The 16,059-nt window shown below is 42.7% G+C and overlaps 2 protein-coding genes across 5 annotated transcripts; one reads left to right on the forward strand and one right to left on the reverse strand.

Moving 5' to 3' along the window:
* Nucleotides 1-1,398: 1,398 nt before the first annotated feature.
* On the forward strand, nucleotides 1,399-11,844 carry LOC143367541 (C-Maf-inducing protein). 3 transcript variants are annotated; one of them, XR_013085047.1, is made up of 9 exons: nucleotides 1,399-4,076; nucleotides 6,210-6,422; nucleotides 6,548-7,125; nucleotides 9,062-9,151; nucleotides 9,264-9,516; nucleotides 9,822-10,079; nucleotides 10,593-10,893; nucleotides 10,958-11,199; nucleotides 11,276-11,844. XR_013085047.1 is itself a non-coding variant. In XM_076809497.1 (8 exons), exons 1-8 carry the CDS (start codon nucleotides 2,790-2,792, stop codon nucleotides 11,080-11,082), a joined length of 3,105 nt encoding a protein of 1,034 aa, XP_076665612.1. In that variant the 5' UTR covers nucleotides 1,399-2,789; the 3' UTR covers nucleotides 11,083-11,844. The 3 variants fall into 3 exon arrangements, 2 of the variants coding, with proteins under 2 accessions (XP_076665612.1, XP_076665624.1); XM_076809497.1 differs by having other exon boundaries at nucleotides 10,958-11,844; XM_076809509.1 differs by having other exon boundaries at nucleotides 1,401-4,076; nucleotides 6,237-6,422; nucleotides 10,958-11,843.
* Nucleotides 11,845-12,096: 252 nt separating this feature from the next.
* On the reverse strand, nucleotides 12,097-15,917 carry LOC143367607 (uncharacterized). Of its 2 annotated transcripts, none has more exons than XM_076809591.1 (2): nucleotides 14,615-15,917; nucleotides 12,097-14,448 (listed from the first exon to the last, which is right to left on the reverse strand). In XM_076809591.1, exon 2 carries the CDS (start codon nucleotides 13,244-13,246, stop codon nucleotides 12,419-12,421), a length of 828 nt encoding a protein of 275 aa, XP_076665706.1. In that variant the 5' UTR covers nucleotides 13,247-14,448; nucleotides 14,615-15,917; the 3' UTR covers nucleotides 12,097-12,418. The 2 variants fall into 2 exon arrangements, with proteins under 2 accessions (XP_076665706.1, XP_076665713.1); XM_076809598.1 differs by having other exon boundaries at nucleotides 12,097-14,463.
* Nucleotides 15,918-16,059: the final 142 nt, after the last annotated feature.

Genomic DNA, 16,059 nt, shown 5'->3' on the forward strand with positions numbered 1-16,059 from the left:
TTTGGAATTATATTTATTCGTTTATTTGCCGCGTTTGTTCACTACAAGTTATTTCTAACATTTAGAGTAACACACTTTGCCCTTCTTATCAGTAGCCATAGGATAAACTTACCATTCTCTACATAATATTTTAATAATCATTTGCAGGATTCTCTTTTACGAAAAAATGTTCCTTGGAGTATAAGCTTAAAGAAGTATTAATGCTGATGAATACAAGTCTCTCATAGTCTGAGCCACTTTGTCTGAAACCATAGGAACAGGCGGTGTATTTAAAGACCGATATAAGTATAGAAAGGCATTTTTTTCCGAGCTTCGAAAATAATAATACACAACTTAAACAAGGGGAACTCGAGTTTCACCGAACAAGTACGTCATTCAACATTAGGAAATACTGATAGCGTCAGTGGTCATTTATCATTTCTCCCTCCTTCAGCGACCTGTCAATTCGCGCGTCCAATGACCAAAGTTAATCAGGACTAATGACGTAGCGGGATAATCCGTATTTTTTTCATTATGAGAGAATGATGCGATCCAGTGATCAGTCGGATTTAGTGGAGCCTCTTAATACTGTCCACTGCCCAATCTTCGGATTAACACGTGTTTATTGAACTTAAGTAAATTCATTAAAAAATTATCAAGATCTACTGCGAATAATTAAAGCAACCTGTACGAAAATATCAGGGTCTACCTGGAATGATTGAAACTACCTAGTTAAGGTCCATTTATGTAATTGCTACATTCTTGATGTAGCTTCAACGCAAGCTTCCCCCCCTCCATCTTAAGTTTCCCTGAGTTATTCCCCGATTGAGACGAAGGCGACAGATGGAGGAGGGCGTAGCATTTACGTCGATTTCCGTTACGTAGAGCCACGCGGGCTCGCGGTCACGAGCCAGATTTGACGTAATGCGAATACGACAGTCAACCGCATCATACGACCCGATACACGTGGAGTCGTCACGAGGTTGCCGGTGTCAATGATTCAGAAACGGCGAGTAAGCGTTAACCGTGCGCGATCGATCAGAGTTCGCTGCGAACCGATGTGACTTGATTAAAACCAATATCACTCGATAGTGATCCCCCGGATCACTGTCTCTCTAGACGATGATATGTAAGCGAGGGGATATTATCGAAATTTCTCACGACTTAATAGCGTAGAAATTAAGACCACCAGCCAACGATGACGGTTTTTATTCGAGGCCAATGCGATACAGTCGAGCTGCTTGTTTATTTTCAATAATTTTCCGCCTATGCGGCAGTTCATTCTTGGATGGATGAAATGCTGTGATTCTGGTGTTGTTTGCGGAAGTAATAGTTACAAATTAACGTTTGAATTTTCTTTTAGAGATTCGTACGTACAAATGTTTAAAACTTGTGAAATATTTTTCTTCCTTAAAATATTTGATTAAGGAGCTTCGAATAATATAAATTCATTTTCATTTTTAGAGGATACCTCCATTCCCCAAACTTGATGCGTCGCAGCTAAGAAAAGCATCTTTGCGTGCACACGCCTCAGAAATTCTGCAAGGTTCCATCAGAAGCGTCGCTTCCTTGTTGCAAGAATTGATCGGCCAATTCGTTGAAATTTTGTCACTTGCCTCGGGAACCTTGTAGTCGGATGAATTTATTGCTCGCTAAAAAAAAAAAATTTAAAAATAGCAACCCGTCGAGCGAACTCGAGAGCGGCCAGGAAAATTCTGCCCATTCTATTTGTTCCCAGGAAGAAGGCAAGGAAGAATCACGTATAATTTCGTCGTAGCGATTTTATTTATTCTCAATTCCTGGGCCCTGGGTTCAGTCAACGCGCGAAAGAACGAGGCTGAGAGGAGTGAGAGAGAGAGAGAGAGAGAGAGAGAGTGAGAGGGGGAGAGAGAGAGAGAGTGAGAGGGGGAGAGAGAAAGAGAGAGAGAGACAGAGGGGGGGAGAAGCTCGAGGAAACGCGATAATTCCGCGCGAACTCGCGAGCAGTCATTGATCGGCCGCGAGACGCCGAGCGCCGCGACGCCCTCTCCCTTTCTTCACCCCAGCGTCCCCACCTGGTCGTTCATAATCGTGTCAGACATTTAAGCGTCACGTCTTCCTCTTTCTCTTCCCTTCTCCCTCTCCTTCTCTCCAGCTTGGTCGTTCATCGACTCGGGAGCAACGGGTTCGAGGCTTCATCGAGCTCCAAGCGAAGACCATTGGCCCTCTAATACGGTCGGGACACTTGCAGCGCGTCTCTTTCAGGCGGAAAAGTGCGGTGGAGATCCACTTGATTCGAGCGCTCCATCTCGGACAGTAGGAAGTGCGGATTGACACCCGGCGCGGCGGCCTGGAGCGGGCCAGGAGCGAGTGATTGCGTGCCAAGATGTGTCACGATCCTCTGCAGCGCGTGAAGAAAAAATTGAACAGTGAAATTTGACCTTTCGGACGCGTCAGAATGCCCCAGCGCGCGGAGGCTCGTTATAACGTTGCTCTCCGTTGTCCATTGAATCGGTCTGCGTGAATGGGGAGAGGCGAACGACCGTTTCTAGGTCGAGCGAGATTCAACGGAGCTTGATTGACTCGCGTCGAGAGGCTCCGGGAACGGGACGATTGAAATCAGGCCAGTGAGGAAGGAATTCGAAGTAATCTGTCTTGTGATGCACCGTTGCTGCTGTTGCTGGCCGTTTTGCCCGCTTTCGTTAGGTGCCCGCCGTCGAGTAGAAGGAACTGGGTCACTGGGATGCCATAGTAACCGTCACCGAGCAGAAGGGACACGCGTAACCTGGTGAAAAAAGGTCTACCGCCTAGGCTCGACTATTGCCAGTAGGATGTTCTGCTTCCAAAGCCCATTCGCACGCGCCTCCCGCGTGCTGGTGTCACCCCTGTCCTCCAGCAAATCGAAGACCTCCTCTATGAGCATGATACTGCCGTCGAGCAATTCATCCCCATCCAAGTGCGACAATAGACGAGGCTCCGAGGCTACCAGCGAGGGTTCAGGATCCTCCATAAGGTACATCGACCAGGAGCCATCGATCTCCGATTGCAGCAGCACCGAGACGCTTCCGGACATCAAGGCGGACTACCTGGACCCCGAAACACTGTCGCCAGGTTCGGACTCTCTGGTGTCACCTAACTCGATCACGGTGATCGCAAACGGGGTGGGCGAAACGAGCGATCACAAGAAGCTTCTGGAGGAGAACGATGAGAGCGCTAAGTCGTCGTCTCCTAAGAGGAGACCCTTCAGCAACAGGCGATGCAGGAAGCTCCTCCTTCGTCTTAGGTCTACCGAGTCCAACTCCAGCAACAGGGAAGCCTGTTTCCTATCTACGTCACCGTCGCCAGCCAGCGATTCGATGGACACCGCCTCTCCAGCATCCTCCAGAGACCGTCAGGAGGATTACAAGATCAGTGACACGGCGACGCTATCCACAAAGTCCTCTCCGTCGGTTCTGATCGACTCTGCGGAGCCTGAGGACAGCCTGAGGAGCTGCAGAGTGACTGCCGCCTCCGAGAACGATATACCCTCGCTGCAGAACACCTTCAGCGAGTCTGAAAAGCATCTGTACAACCAGGAGACAGAAACCGAGACAGAAGAGGGCTCCTCGTTGCCTCTGAGCCCCGCAGGACCATCCACGGCTGGCTTATCCTCGTCCACGGTGCCCTATTACAATTTTCTCTGCGTCAATGGCGGGTCAATGCGCCAGGAGATGACCAGCACCAGCTCGCCTCAGTTGTCCTCCGGCAGCAACCTGAGATCGAACGGCGAATCGCCGTCAGCCGATGCGTGCAGCTCGTTCGGAAGCGAGAAATGCTCCAGAATAGATACTTTGAAGCCCGAAGGCTTGGATACCTCGTTCTGCCTGCCCGCTGCCAGATCTTGTCCCAATTTGGAGAGACAAAGCACCGGGTGCTCACCCACCAGTGGATCCTCGAGTTCCAGCCACAGTCCTGGGCCTGTCGGGCCTCGGTTCAAGCCGATTGAGGAAGGGGATATTCAGGTGTGCTTGCTCAACCATTCAAAGACCCTGGTGAGGAAAATATTGTCGAGCAAGTTTCTCAGAAGATGGGAGACGCATCATCTTTATCTAAACGACACTTGCATCTCTTCTAAGACAGTAAGTTGCTCTTGGTACATATATAGGAGTTATCCTTTTATCGCGCTCAATCCGTTTGCTGCAGTAAGGGATGGTTAGCCTGGACTGGAGATAACGGCGAGGAGAAATCAGTGGCTCGTCTAGGAGATTCTGTAGCTTTGGTACACCCTCGCGGTTTCTTGGTGGACCAAAACGACTGGTCCTTGGCGGCCTGATAAATGAAAACTCATAATGAAAGTCACTGGTGTATTAATATTCGTGTATCAATGTTCTTTAGGCGTCTAAATAGTCCACTGTTATAAAAAATTGTTATAATCTCAATCCTCGTCTGGAGGAAACAGGGTCCATTTGGATCCATTATCAACATTAAAAAAATAAGCTACGTGTATAGGTAGCTGCTATTACACCCCTGTTATTAGTATTACCCCGGAAGGGGACAAGTATTTTAGATTATAAGATCAGTTTCCAATATAAAACTTTATCGCGGGATGTATGTGAATGACATTACCGGGCAAAATGAACCCTGTATCCAACGCGTTGTCAAGGTCTCCGCCGACCCAAGGGTTAATATTTCAGACTCTATTTTAGCTCCTCGCCCATCGCCACGTATGCGTGAAATTACAATTTTCATCTACTACCGCACGTAAGCCTAGAAATTGGCTCTCTGTTCTTCCAACAGGATCCCTTCAAACCGATGCTAAAATAGCCTCGTACATAGTATTTATTCTTCGAAGCGTTTCACTTCCACAGCGAAATTTGGATCGCCGCATTAGAATTTATTTTTTCCCCGCATAGAATTTATTTTTCAAATGTGGTAGGTGCTTCTTGCATGGGCGTCCGCAGCGGAGGGAGGGGGCACCCCCCCGGCTTGAGAAAAAATTTCTTATATTTAAAAACTAATCTTTATTAGTAAAAAAATATTTTAGTACTAAGTTTGCACTAAAAAAGTATATATTTTAAAACGTTAATTAAACTCCTTCACATAAGCAACCAATTGTCGCCTGTCGACTTGATCGTTTCTCTATGTTGCCCCCCCCCCCCACCCCTCTGCTCGTGGAAAAAAGTCTGCGGACGTCCTTGACTTCTTGTTCGCCACACAATAGTCTACCTCGACTTGTCAATATCGATATGCACTATGTTTCATTTAAGAACAAAGTAGCGCCAGGTGGGACACGCTGTCGCACCTGATGACCACAAAAAAAAAAAAGAAAAATTGAACGGCCTTTTGCCACGTTGTAAAAACGTAATTCGAAACGGTCACAAGGCGGACTCAGGGTCGGCTTTGACGCAAACGAAACACACGCACAGGCAACTTCGCTTTTGTCTGCGCTTTTTGTATGTATATCGAGCTGTATACAGGGTGTTCGAAGAGTTACAGCATGCTTTGGCGAGATACGTTATCAACGAGCATCTGAACATGGTTTTATAAGGGTGGGATTGCTAGTATTGGATTTTAACGCTCGGATCTCGCTGTTGAATTCCGACGCTTTTGGGGAGAATCTCTTCCACGAGGACCGGATATTTCGGCTCGTTTTCGATACAACGGGCGTTTGCTTGATTAATTGTTAGTGGCGTAAGGAGAGCTTTAAAGTTAGGTGCAGTGATTTTGGGGCATCCTGTATATGTTCGCCAAAGCGAATGGAGCCGCGAAATTTTTGCTAAACATCCAAATACACTGTTATATTATATGTTTAAGCTGAAAGTTCTCTAGCATCCATTTTGCTAACTCGCATTCATTATTGCGGCTTGTTTTCCTTTTCTGTTATCGAACAACGTTATAGGTACGGCGAAGGTCATTCCACTTCAAGCTAAATTGCCAATTCGTTTTCCTCTTCGTTTTAAGAGATCATAAGGTCACGGGATTTTGAAACTTTGCGAATGACGAATCGCGTTAGTTGCTTGTATCCTCGACATAATCAGGGGCTCCTCTGTAGTTCGTTTTATTGGAACTCCGTGATTATTATAACTAGGCGGATCTCATTTATCGTAGGAACTCGATATTCAAATTAAACCGTAAGTTTGCCTCGCAAAAGCAGTCTTCATTGTTCCCAAAACGTAGTGGCGAAAACTGAACGAGGGGTGATGGGTTGGCTGAGACCCTAAATCTTTGGAATCTTCAGAAATATAATTTGTAATTTTTGTTTTCCTTTTAAGAATTTTAGAACGTCTCTTTTTGCCCAGCCTACAGGATTTCTTCATCAGCCCATACTATACAACAGCATGTCGAACATCCGGAAGTACGCCGTCGCCAGATGGGATCCGACTTACAAGAACTGCGTGAGCATAGTTCTGCCCGACAGCTCTCTTCTCCTTCAAGCCAACAATCCTTACACAAGGGACCAATGGTATCATTCGATACTCTGGAAGGTAAATTATCCACTATCCGAAATTACTTTCGCCCGTGAAGCCTCAGGAGCCGCATAACTTCAACCACGCCTACGGAACAAGTGATTCCGCAGAGTATCAATCCCTTTCTACTTTCTGGCCTCCAGAGGTGCATCTTCAAGTACCAGCACCTGGTATCCTTAAACACCCAAGAGGAGGTAATCGTGAGGGAGCTAAAGTCGATGGTGGACTTTGCGCTGTGGACGTCGCTCCAAGACGAGAGGGTGACCGCAGCACCGCTGGAGGCGGTTGCGAAGCTTCTCGAGGACTCGGAGGAGCCGGGGAAGCCAGAGAAGGCTGAGGAGACATCTCAGTACCAAAACGACCGGAAACATTGGGCGGAGGCTGTGCTCTCCGTGGTGTGTCCTCTTCTGGACAAAGTTGTTCTACCAGTTTGCCTCACGAGAGTCCTCGTCAAGTTCGCTGAACAGTATCCACGATCGTCCCTAGTATCCGCCGTGAGCCCGGCCATCACGAGATGCCTGAAGCACACGGTCGATTTTGGCAAGTCGCCAGAGATGAGGAAGCTCCTCCAGGTCTTCATTGCCGCATTGTACGCGAACGAGGATGGAGAACAGGCGGTCAGAGAGTATATCGCCTCTGTTCACGGGCCTGGAAGTGATTGTCCTCACCCCAGGGTGCTCCCTAATTTGGTGTCTGTCTGTGTTGCTGCCATTTTTAATAGGTACAGCTTATTTCTTGGTTAAAACATTATTGCGAGGCAACTGCGCGAGGTTTGGGTCACCGGTTTGCCTAAAATTCTGTACATATACTGTAATATTGATCGGTGCAAAAGTTCGTTCGCTTTATTGAACCAGAGTCTTTAGTAAAAGTGAAAATGTATTACATGTTTTTCCAATCAAAATATTTTCTTTGGCTATCTACGACCATTTGCCACTTTTCTGGCAAATGTACCTACAAGTAGGGGTAGTAAAAAGAAACATTTCCGTACACCTAACATCATCTAACAGTGAGCGAACGAACTTTTGCAGCGACCTAATACATTAAATGCACGGAGTGTACTGCTTAACATTTTACAAGAAAATCGGATTGGAAGTTCTCCATTTTCAAATGCCTAGCTTAGGGGTCGTCCTTAAATTGCGTAAGGTTTGGGGGAGGGGTCAGGCAGCGTCTTACGTAATATTTTTTAATCTAATTTTCAATAAATACAAATTCTATCATTAATGTTCCAGAAAAATAGTTTTAGTTTAAATTTTCTGAAACCGAGTTAAATGAATTATATAAACCTTTATAAAGAATTTTAATATCCGAAACAGTTCAATGTGAAAAATATTACTTAAGAAGGGGATTACAATATCAAATCTTACGAATTCTTATACTGGGGGAGGGAGGTGGTACGAGATCGCCAAAATTACCCTTACGTAATTTAAGGACGGTCCCTTAGAACAAAACGTACGAGCGACACCATGCGTAAAGTGTAGCGTTAGTGGAAGCGTGATGGGTTGAGTTGGAAAGTCCCCCTGCCAACGCAACCTTTGTTTTACATACATACCCACGTAGCACAGACGTCTTAAAGACGTCAACTGTACGTCCGTGTTTGGTCAGGCCGGCTTTAGGACGTCTTTTGGGCGTCTTAAAGACGTCCATTTTACATCTGTTTTTGGTCTGAACGGCTGACGACCTTATAAAGGGGACTAGGCAGTCAGATCGCTCGAAAATTAAGTATTTTTTGCGAATTAATTACAAGGAGATGAATACAAATTGTGACTAGTACTTTTTGGGTAATGTTTGTTAAAACTATAAACAGTAAAAAAAATTATTTGAATAATATATACGAATGTATGACAGTGCTACAGTTGCCTCATATGTAGGCATTTTGTTTGGAGCCGCTGTAATTTTGCAGTGTTTCTGGCCGCAAGAAATTGAATCGTGAAATATCCTCTGAAATTGATACTTTGTCCTGGTCCCCATTCTGCCCTGAACCTATTAAAAAAGAAAAAAGAATCCAAATGATAAGTATAACGGTTGTAAAACGGCAAATTTTAAAGAAATGTGATTTTTCGCCAGGGAGAAGAGCCATTTTATTTATTTTTTTGTCAAAATAGAAGTTTTCACAGACTTATACTTAGGTTCAGGTCGTAACTAGACATGTTTCACATATGTGAATTTTTTTTCAAATCGATTTGTACCTCCGTTTTTTCGCAATCACTGCTAAACGAAGAGGAAATAGTTTACCTGCGTGCACGCAGAAACGGTTTATGATGCGCTTGATCTTTTCGGCTGTAAAATCCTTAAATTTTGCGAATTTTTACATAAACCAAACGGCATTTTACTCGGGAAGGGCGGTACTTTCGAAAAATGCAACAACAAAAAAATCCAGTTCCTGACTGCCTAGTCCCCTCGTCTTTAAGATGTCTGTGTCGAGACGTTTTTATGGCGAATTCAGTTTCCTCTGGCAATATACTGAAATAAGTAAACTCTTTATTGATTTTAATATTTGCATCTTTCATTTCCCATGTTCATGTTCGAACTTATTTACTTCTTTTTTAAACATTATTATTAAGATACTTGCGGACTGAAATGCGTCAAGAATATGTTAATTAGTTAATAATATGCTTTTACGTATCTTGCGTAAAAAGTGAATCAATAAATAATTACAGATTCGAAGTGACCCGTCGTACCTTACCAGCGAAGGATGAGCTACCTACTGTACCACCATTAGATTGCTACTTGTTGGTGTTAAATATTGCGTAAGTACTTATCCTTGATTACATTCAAAAACCTCTTTCCCTCAAATACTGTCGCAAAAAAAGTGATAGGAGCTGACAGCTCTAAAAATTTGTACTATTAATTTCTTCCCAGATCAGAGTATGCTGACTGGCGACCAGGTTTTGGTGCTGTGTTGCATCCAGTACCAATTCCAGAGGAAGCTCTGGCTGTGAAAGAGGTCCAAGAGTCAATACTAATGCACGTGATGAAGCGTTTAGCAAATGATTCAAGGTGCATCGTGCATCGTGTTCTGCTTCCAATCAGGGAGCTACGGCCTGGTTGGATTCACATCGCTGCACCATCCAGTCCAACTTGCCCTGATGATGGAGAATTATTTGGTGAAATGGTATTTATCTATGGTGAAGTGGTAATTATTAGTCTATGATTTGAATGAATATTTTCTTACCTAGAATGAATCAACTAAGGATATTAGTTAATTTTATAACAATTAAATTGCATTTAATAATTACAGAAAACCGTGTATCTTATTAAATTTCAGAGTAAAAATATATACACAACAAAAGTCAAATATTTAAGTCGAAATTAAGTCGAAATTAGTAATCTTTTTATATAGATTTTGGTTTCCGCTTTTTTCTATATACATTTATGTATACTGAGTGACATATTGTATGTTTGCGTGTTTTTCATCAGCTGACAACTTTATTGGCCTGCTGCTGCCGGCGGAAAAGGTTCATTATCTCGCTGGTGAAACAGATGCGAGATGATTGCGTACTTTTGGCGGTGAGAGGTTGTGACGCTGCCCAAGATGCTCTCTGCTTGATGTTGGAGTGGCATTTGCTACCAAGCGAAGAGACTCGACTGCAAATAGTAAATGCACTTGAATCGACGGCGTCAGGCAAGAGTCGTTACACTGCACTTTGTCTAAGGCAGAGGAACTTGCAAGAATTGGTGAGTAAACACTCTGATAAGTCTACAGACGAGTACAAGTATAGGGGAAGTCTTTAAAGGAAGAGTTTAAAGTCGACCCACCTCTGAAAATCTTAGCACACTAATTTAACTTTTGGTCATTTGTTCTAATAACTAATAGAAACACAATAGCTCTTATTCGCATATTTACACAGTTCGTGTATTTTGACCCTTTCGCTACTAGCGCCGGATATATCCGGCATCCAAGGAAAGACCTGTTGATACGAGCGCCGGATATATCCGGCATCCATTGAAGGACCTGTAGACGCAAGAGCTGAATATATCTGGCATCCATAAAAAACTAAACTGTCCAAGCACAATTTTCGGAGCAGGATCCCGTGTAGTGGCGGGGTTACGGCGGTGCGGCCCGCTGCGCCGTAGCGAAAGGGTTAATAACTCCTGATCAAAGGGATCTCCATAATTTTAGGGTAAATAAATTAAATTCTTTTGTTGCTAGGTAATTTCGAATTTGTTTCTAATTTCTGTACAAAATAGCAACAGAAGGGCGGCCCCAGAAAATTGACGTTGCCAGTTCGCGCGACAGATGCTGACGTCGCTCTTCTCTTAGGCGGAAGAGCTCTTGGCAATCTCGAATATCTCAGTCTGGCATTTACCTCTGTAACTTCAGCCTGCGCCGAACAGCTGATCAAGCTTCCAGCCTTAACGTGTCTTAATCTATGGGCGACACAGTTTGGTGATGCTGGCCTACAAATGATCAGTGAGCACCTGCAGAAATTACAGGATTTAAATCTTTGCGAGACCCCTGTTTCTGACAAAGGAATCTCTACTTTGGCCTGTAAGTATATTGTTGTTGAAATCTTCTAGTAAAACAACTTTGACATTGGTATTCTGGTTCGCAGCATTGACGAGCTTAAGAAAATTGAACCTGAATAGCACAAAGCTGTCCGTACAAACGTTTGAATCCTTGAAGAAGTGTCTGCCATCGCTGCAAGAGTTCGACGTAAGATACACAGAGGCTTGGTGACCAGAGCTTTTACCCTATGTTAAGCCAAATAATTCCAATAATGATAATGCTAACAGCAAAGAGAAAAGACAAAACTAAATTGATTAGATAATTGAGGAGAAGACTTAATCATGATCAGTAAGAGATTTTTGAATCGTTGTGTGTATACGTGCCGTTTGATCAGTAATGAAAGTTATTTAGAAATAAATAATAGGAGTATTTATGGGACGGGGAATGTCTCTTACACAGAGGAATAGAAAAGGTGAAAGGTGAAGGACTCTATGATCCAATGAGAGGTCTCCCTTACTTCATGGATGTTATGTAATCACGGTTAGAAACGAGTAAGAACGTGACTAGGACCACAATAAAAGCCTGAGAGAAGAAGGTTTATTGAAGAAAGCAAAACTTCCAAGAAGTGTTGCAAACTGCCTAAGAAATGTTATCGTTTAAAGGAGCAAAGCGCAAAATGTTTGAGGATGTGTTGAGTTTAGAATAGCTGACAGCAGAAATTTCAGGCGTCCTTATAAATAGTTTATCCATAGGAAAATGAGTGAGAGGACACCAAGAGATTGTTTTTATGGCGCTGGGATTTGCTTCGCAACTCAAATCTGGACATATTTTATCGAACGCAAGTCCCCAAGTGCCTTGCCTTTCCCATGGATCCTACAGGTTTAATCCTTCAGTTGTACACCTTCGAGATTGACGCAAAGTTCGCACTGATCAGGAATGATAGACTTTTAATTTATTAGACAGTTTCTTCTTACACATATAATTGAACGATCAAACGCAGCCGCCGAAGGCGGGCAAAGTTCGTTCGCAATTATATGAAACGTCTCGTTTGAAGATGATAATAACATGTAGTAATGCTTGTCATGCTACACTTCACAACGTTCAGAGTATAAGACTTGAAACTTAGCGCCCTAGGGCCCCGCTCGCGGTCCCGCGGTGGTGGCTTCTGGCGTTCTCTTCGTCATATTTTGTTTAGAAAGATGTGGAGTGGAGTTTTCACAGAAGGTTTAGCAATGATCCCGGGCAGAAAGCAAGGGGTTCATCTTTGCTGTTACGCAGAATGGGTGGGAATGGATCGTCTACGAACGAGAAGTTTCGACTCGTTCTCGATGATAATAACATGTAGCCTGTGCCGAACAGTGCTGTGTAACATCTTCAGCGCCTGTGATAACTTCGCGTTTCATGGTTTTATATTATTTTATTTGTACATTGCTGTTCTTAACACGTTATTGTCTCTCTTGTATTACCGATCGCGCAAACTCATCGTTTGGAGTTTGGATAGACCTATTATAAAATTTAACGAACATTTGAGATCTCCCTGACCAACCGGCTGTTCGGCGGATGGTATCTATACATTCACGCCTTTATTAAATGCAACGGATACTGCCGCGTGCCTAGTACAATATGTCGAAAAATGCTTGGTATCTACTCCTGCCTTGGTAAGCAAGGATTTTATCCAGTGTCCTATCGTTTGTGAAGACACGTGTTTATAAGGTTTTACCGTGGATATTAGAAGTCTTACATTGTTGTTAGGTCCAAACTCTTTGGTATAATCTAGGTATTCTATGACAGTGGAGGATACACATAGACTAGATTTCTTCTTAAAGAAAGGTAGAAGCAGTTCTGGTTGAAATTGCCCCGGTTTCGAAGTCTTTATAACGTCCGGGATTTTAATCCTTATACACGTATCCGATTCTAGGATATTATTTGTTCGTATTAAAGCTAGTGTTTGGAGTCTATGTGCCGTCGCTAGAGCCAGTAGAGTTGCTACTTTTCCGGCTACTTGCTTGTGGTTTAGTTTGCTTAATGGATGCAGCTTTTCTAGGTAATCCAGGGCTGGTGCTTTATCCCAAGTGCTGGAATACTTGGGTTTACTCGGCTTCGTTTTAAAGACACGTCTTAAAAAGCGTGAGATGAGTTCGTCTTTTTCTATCTTTTTTAGCGATATGAGCGCAATTGCTGATCTGGTTGAGTTTAAAACGTCTATATTCTTTTTATACGCAAACTCAACCCATAGTTTGAGCGAACTCTTGTATTGCTTGAGGGTTGACTCGCTGATTGAGTTTATCACGGTGTCCACTGAATCCTCGTCGATGCCTTTCAGAAAAGCTCTCCGTATAAATTCCCTGCCACCAGCGAGAGTTTGGATGCTAATGGATGTACTTTCTGTCTGCATCGATATAGTCAAATGTTTTCATCTGACTCAAATATCAGCGGTGGTGAATTTAACAGTGAATTCAATAGACGGTACCATGGCTGGTTTGGCCATAGTGGTACGACGAGCACACCTTCTGCTTTGTTTATAATTATCTTTCGTAAGATCCTCAAAATGAGTGCGAAAGGAGGAAACGCATAGAATCTTTCACCTTTCCATGACATAGTAAATGCATCTACGACAGCGGCGTCAGTGTGAGGAAATCTGGAGCAGAATCTGTTACATTTTTTATTTAGTCTCGAAGCAAACAGGTCTATTGTAAATGGGCCGAATTTTTTGTTTACTATCTTAAAAATTGTGTTATTTAATTCTCATTCCGTATCTATGTTGGAAAGTCTTGACGCTGTATCGGCCTCGACGTTTTTTCCTGAAGCGATATACGACGCGAAAATCCAGAGTTTCGTCTCACACCATTTCCAAATTTTCCTGGATAGTTCACTTAGATGAGGGAATTGTACACCCCCTGCTTTATTTACATAAGCTATTGCGGAGGTGTTATCTATTCTCAATAGTATCTTCGAGTTACCCAGATGAGACGCAAAGCACTTGATTGCAAAAAATGCCACTAATAGTTCCAGGTAGTTAATACTGAAGCGCTTCTCTTTTTCAGTCCAGAAACCGTGGGTACTTACTCCATTATAGAAAGCTCCCCACTCAGTCAGAGAGTGCATTCCTTTGCCACCACTTCTGTCATGGTATGCTTTATAAGGATTTTCCCTTCACAGTAATTATCACTTAACATTAATGTCAAGTACTTCTGTCTTTCTAGTCTTTTGCAAAACGTGGAGCTGTATGCTACAGCAAGGCATGCTGCTGTCAGCACTCCCAGTAGCTTAGCAAAGTCGCGAATTTTATAAGCTTTGCCTTCTTGAAATGAATTTGCCATGTTTATTATTTGCTGTTTTTTCGTCTTCTTTTTTTTTTAGTCTTTCCAACGTAAACACTCCCTGGTTAGGCATTAATTGATCCTCCAGCTCCATAATTCAATCCTCCCACTCGTGTATCACTCCCTTCCTCATTTTCCACCTTTGAGGGATATAGGTTGGTGTAGTCTTCTGGTTTTAGTCTTCCTTCTAGCAAGATTTTATTTGCATCTTGTCTGTTCTTATACTTTATCTCTGCGTGGTTATGTCCAATCATCTTAAGACCTTCAAATCGGGTACCTATATTTAGTAGAACTTTATAAATCCTAATAAGATTGTTTTTTTTGCTAGATGTTGTCCTGTTTTTATTTAGTACTAGTGTTACGATATATTCTTCTTTATTTGATTCCCATTCATACAAATCGCTATTTACTTTTGCATCCCACGTGTTCTCAATCCCTCTTACCTTGCCGATCGTATTTTCTCTTTTCTCCTTCTTACGATTTTCGTCCTTTCCTTTATCCTTATGAAGGTTGGATTCGTCTTCTTTCCCTTTTTTGTTTTTTTTTCTTTATTACTTTCCAGCTTTCTTTTATATCCTTCATTCTTTTCCTGCGTTATATTCGTATTCTCACTTTCTTGCGTATTCACTTGTCTTTGATTTGTCTCTATACTGATTGGTTTTTCTTCCGGCGCATGTGATGTCGCTACTTGTCTCACTTCCATGTCAAGTGGTGCCCTCTATTTCACTCTCTTTACTAATTCTTTGTTTATTTTTTTCTTTACTTTCTGTTGTTTGTCTTCATTTAGCCATGTCCAAATATTTTCATTTCTTCTTCTCTTTTCTCTCGGGTCTTTCTTTCGTTCCATTTCGTCGTGTTTCCATTGGCCAGTTTGTCTTTCATTTTCTACTATATCTCTCATGTTATCTTCTTTTCCTATTCTTGTTTTTTCTTCCCTCTGCCTCTTTCAAAGAGAATCTCTTTCAAATCTCTCTTTATTCTCTTCCTGAGTCCCGATTTTTAGATCTCGTACTTTATGTCTCCCACTCCGCGGGCATATTCCCTCCTCCATTCTTTACCTAGGCCCCTCCGAAGAGGTTATCTTCGCTTTTCCCCCAGTTATTTTTTGTTTCTTTATTCTCCTATGTGTTAATTCTTTTTTCCGATCCTACTCTCCCTCTCTTTCCCTCCTTACCGTTCCTCCAATCCCTCGCTCTCTTTATTATTTGATAAATCCACTATTTAATTCCGATCGAGAATTTTCACCATCTTTCATCTCCGCCATCTTCCATTGCACACGTCCGAAGTTGTTACATACAACGAAACAAATATGACGAAGGAGCGCCAGAAGCCACCACCGCGGGGCCGCGAGCGGGGCCCTAGGGCGCCAAATTTCAAGTCTTATACTCTGAACGTTGTGAAGTGTAGCATGACAAGCATTACTACATGTTATTATCATCGAGAACGAGACGTGTAATATAATTTAGTGTGTTACAACATTGTTGATCTCAGTACTTGCTGACTCAAACAGCGTGGCTGTTTGACAGAAGGCTCAATCTTATTAGGATTATTTTTTTCCATTCATTGACATTCATTGTCTCGTCTTTAAAAAGAACGTTAGTCTTCGAAAGTAACATTAATCGTTAATATTCCTTCGAATGTGATCTACGTAGTTAAGTAAACATAGTTTTATAAAGGGAACAGAAACATGTATTTAATTGAGATTTAACTTAATTGTGCAGATATTGGAAAGATACTTAATAGAATTAAGTAAAGCGGATTTCTGAACGTGTTTCACTTGAATTTGTTTAGGTTTGATTGTCGAGCAAAATAACCAACTCGTTCGGCGCACTGTTCTTTCGCGATACTCTTGTGAAACTTGTTAAACTATTAAATGCAATACGCTGTC

Source organism: Andrena cerasifolii, chromosome 1, assembly GCF_050908995.1.
Source record: "Andrena cerasifolii isolate SP2316 chromosome 1, iyAndCera1_principal, whole genome shotgun sequence".
Lineage (NCBI taxonomy): Eukaryota > Metazoa > Arthropoda > Insecta > Hymenoptera > Andrenidae > Andrena > Andrena cerasifolii.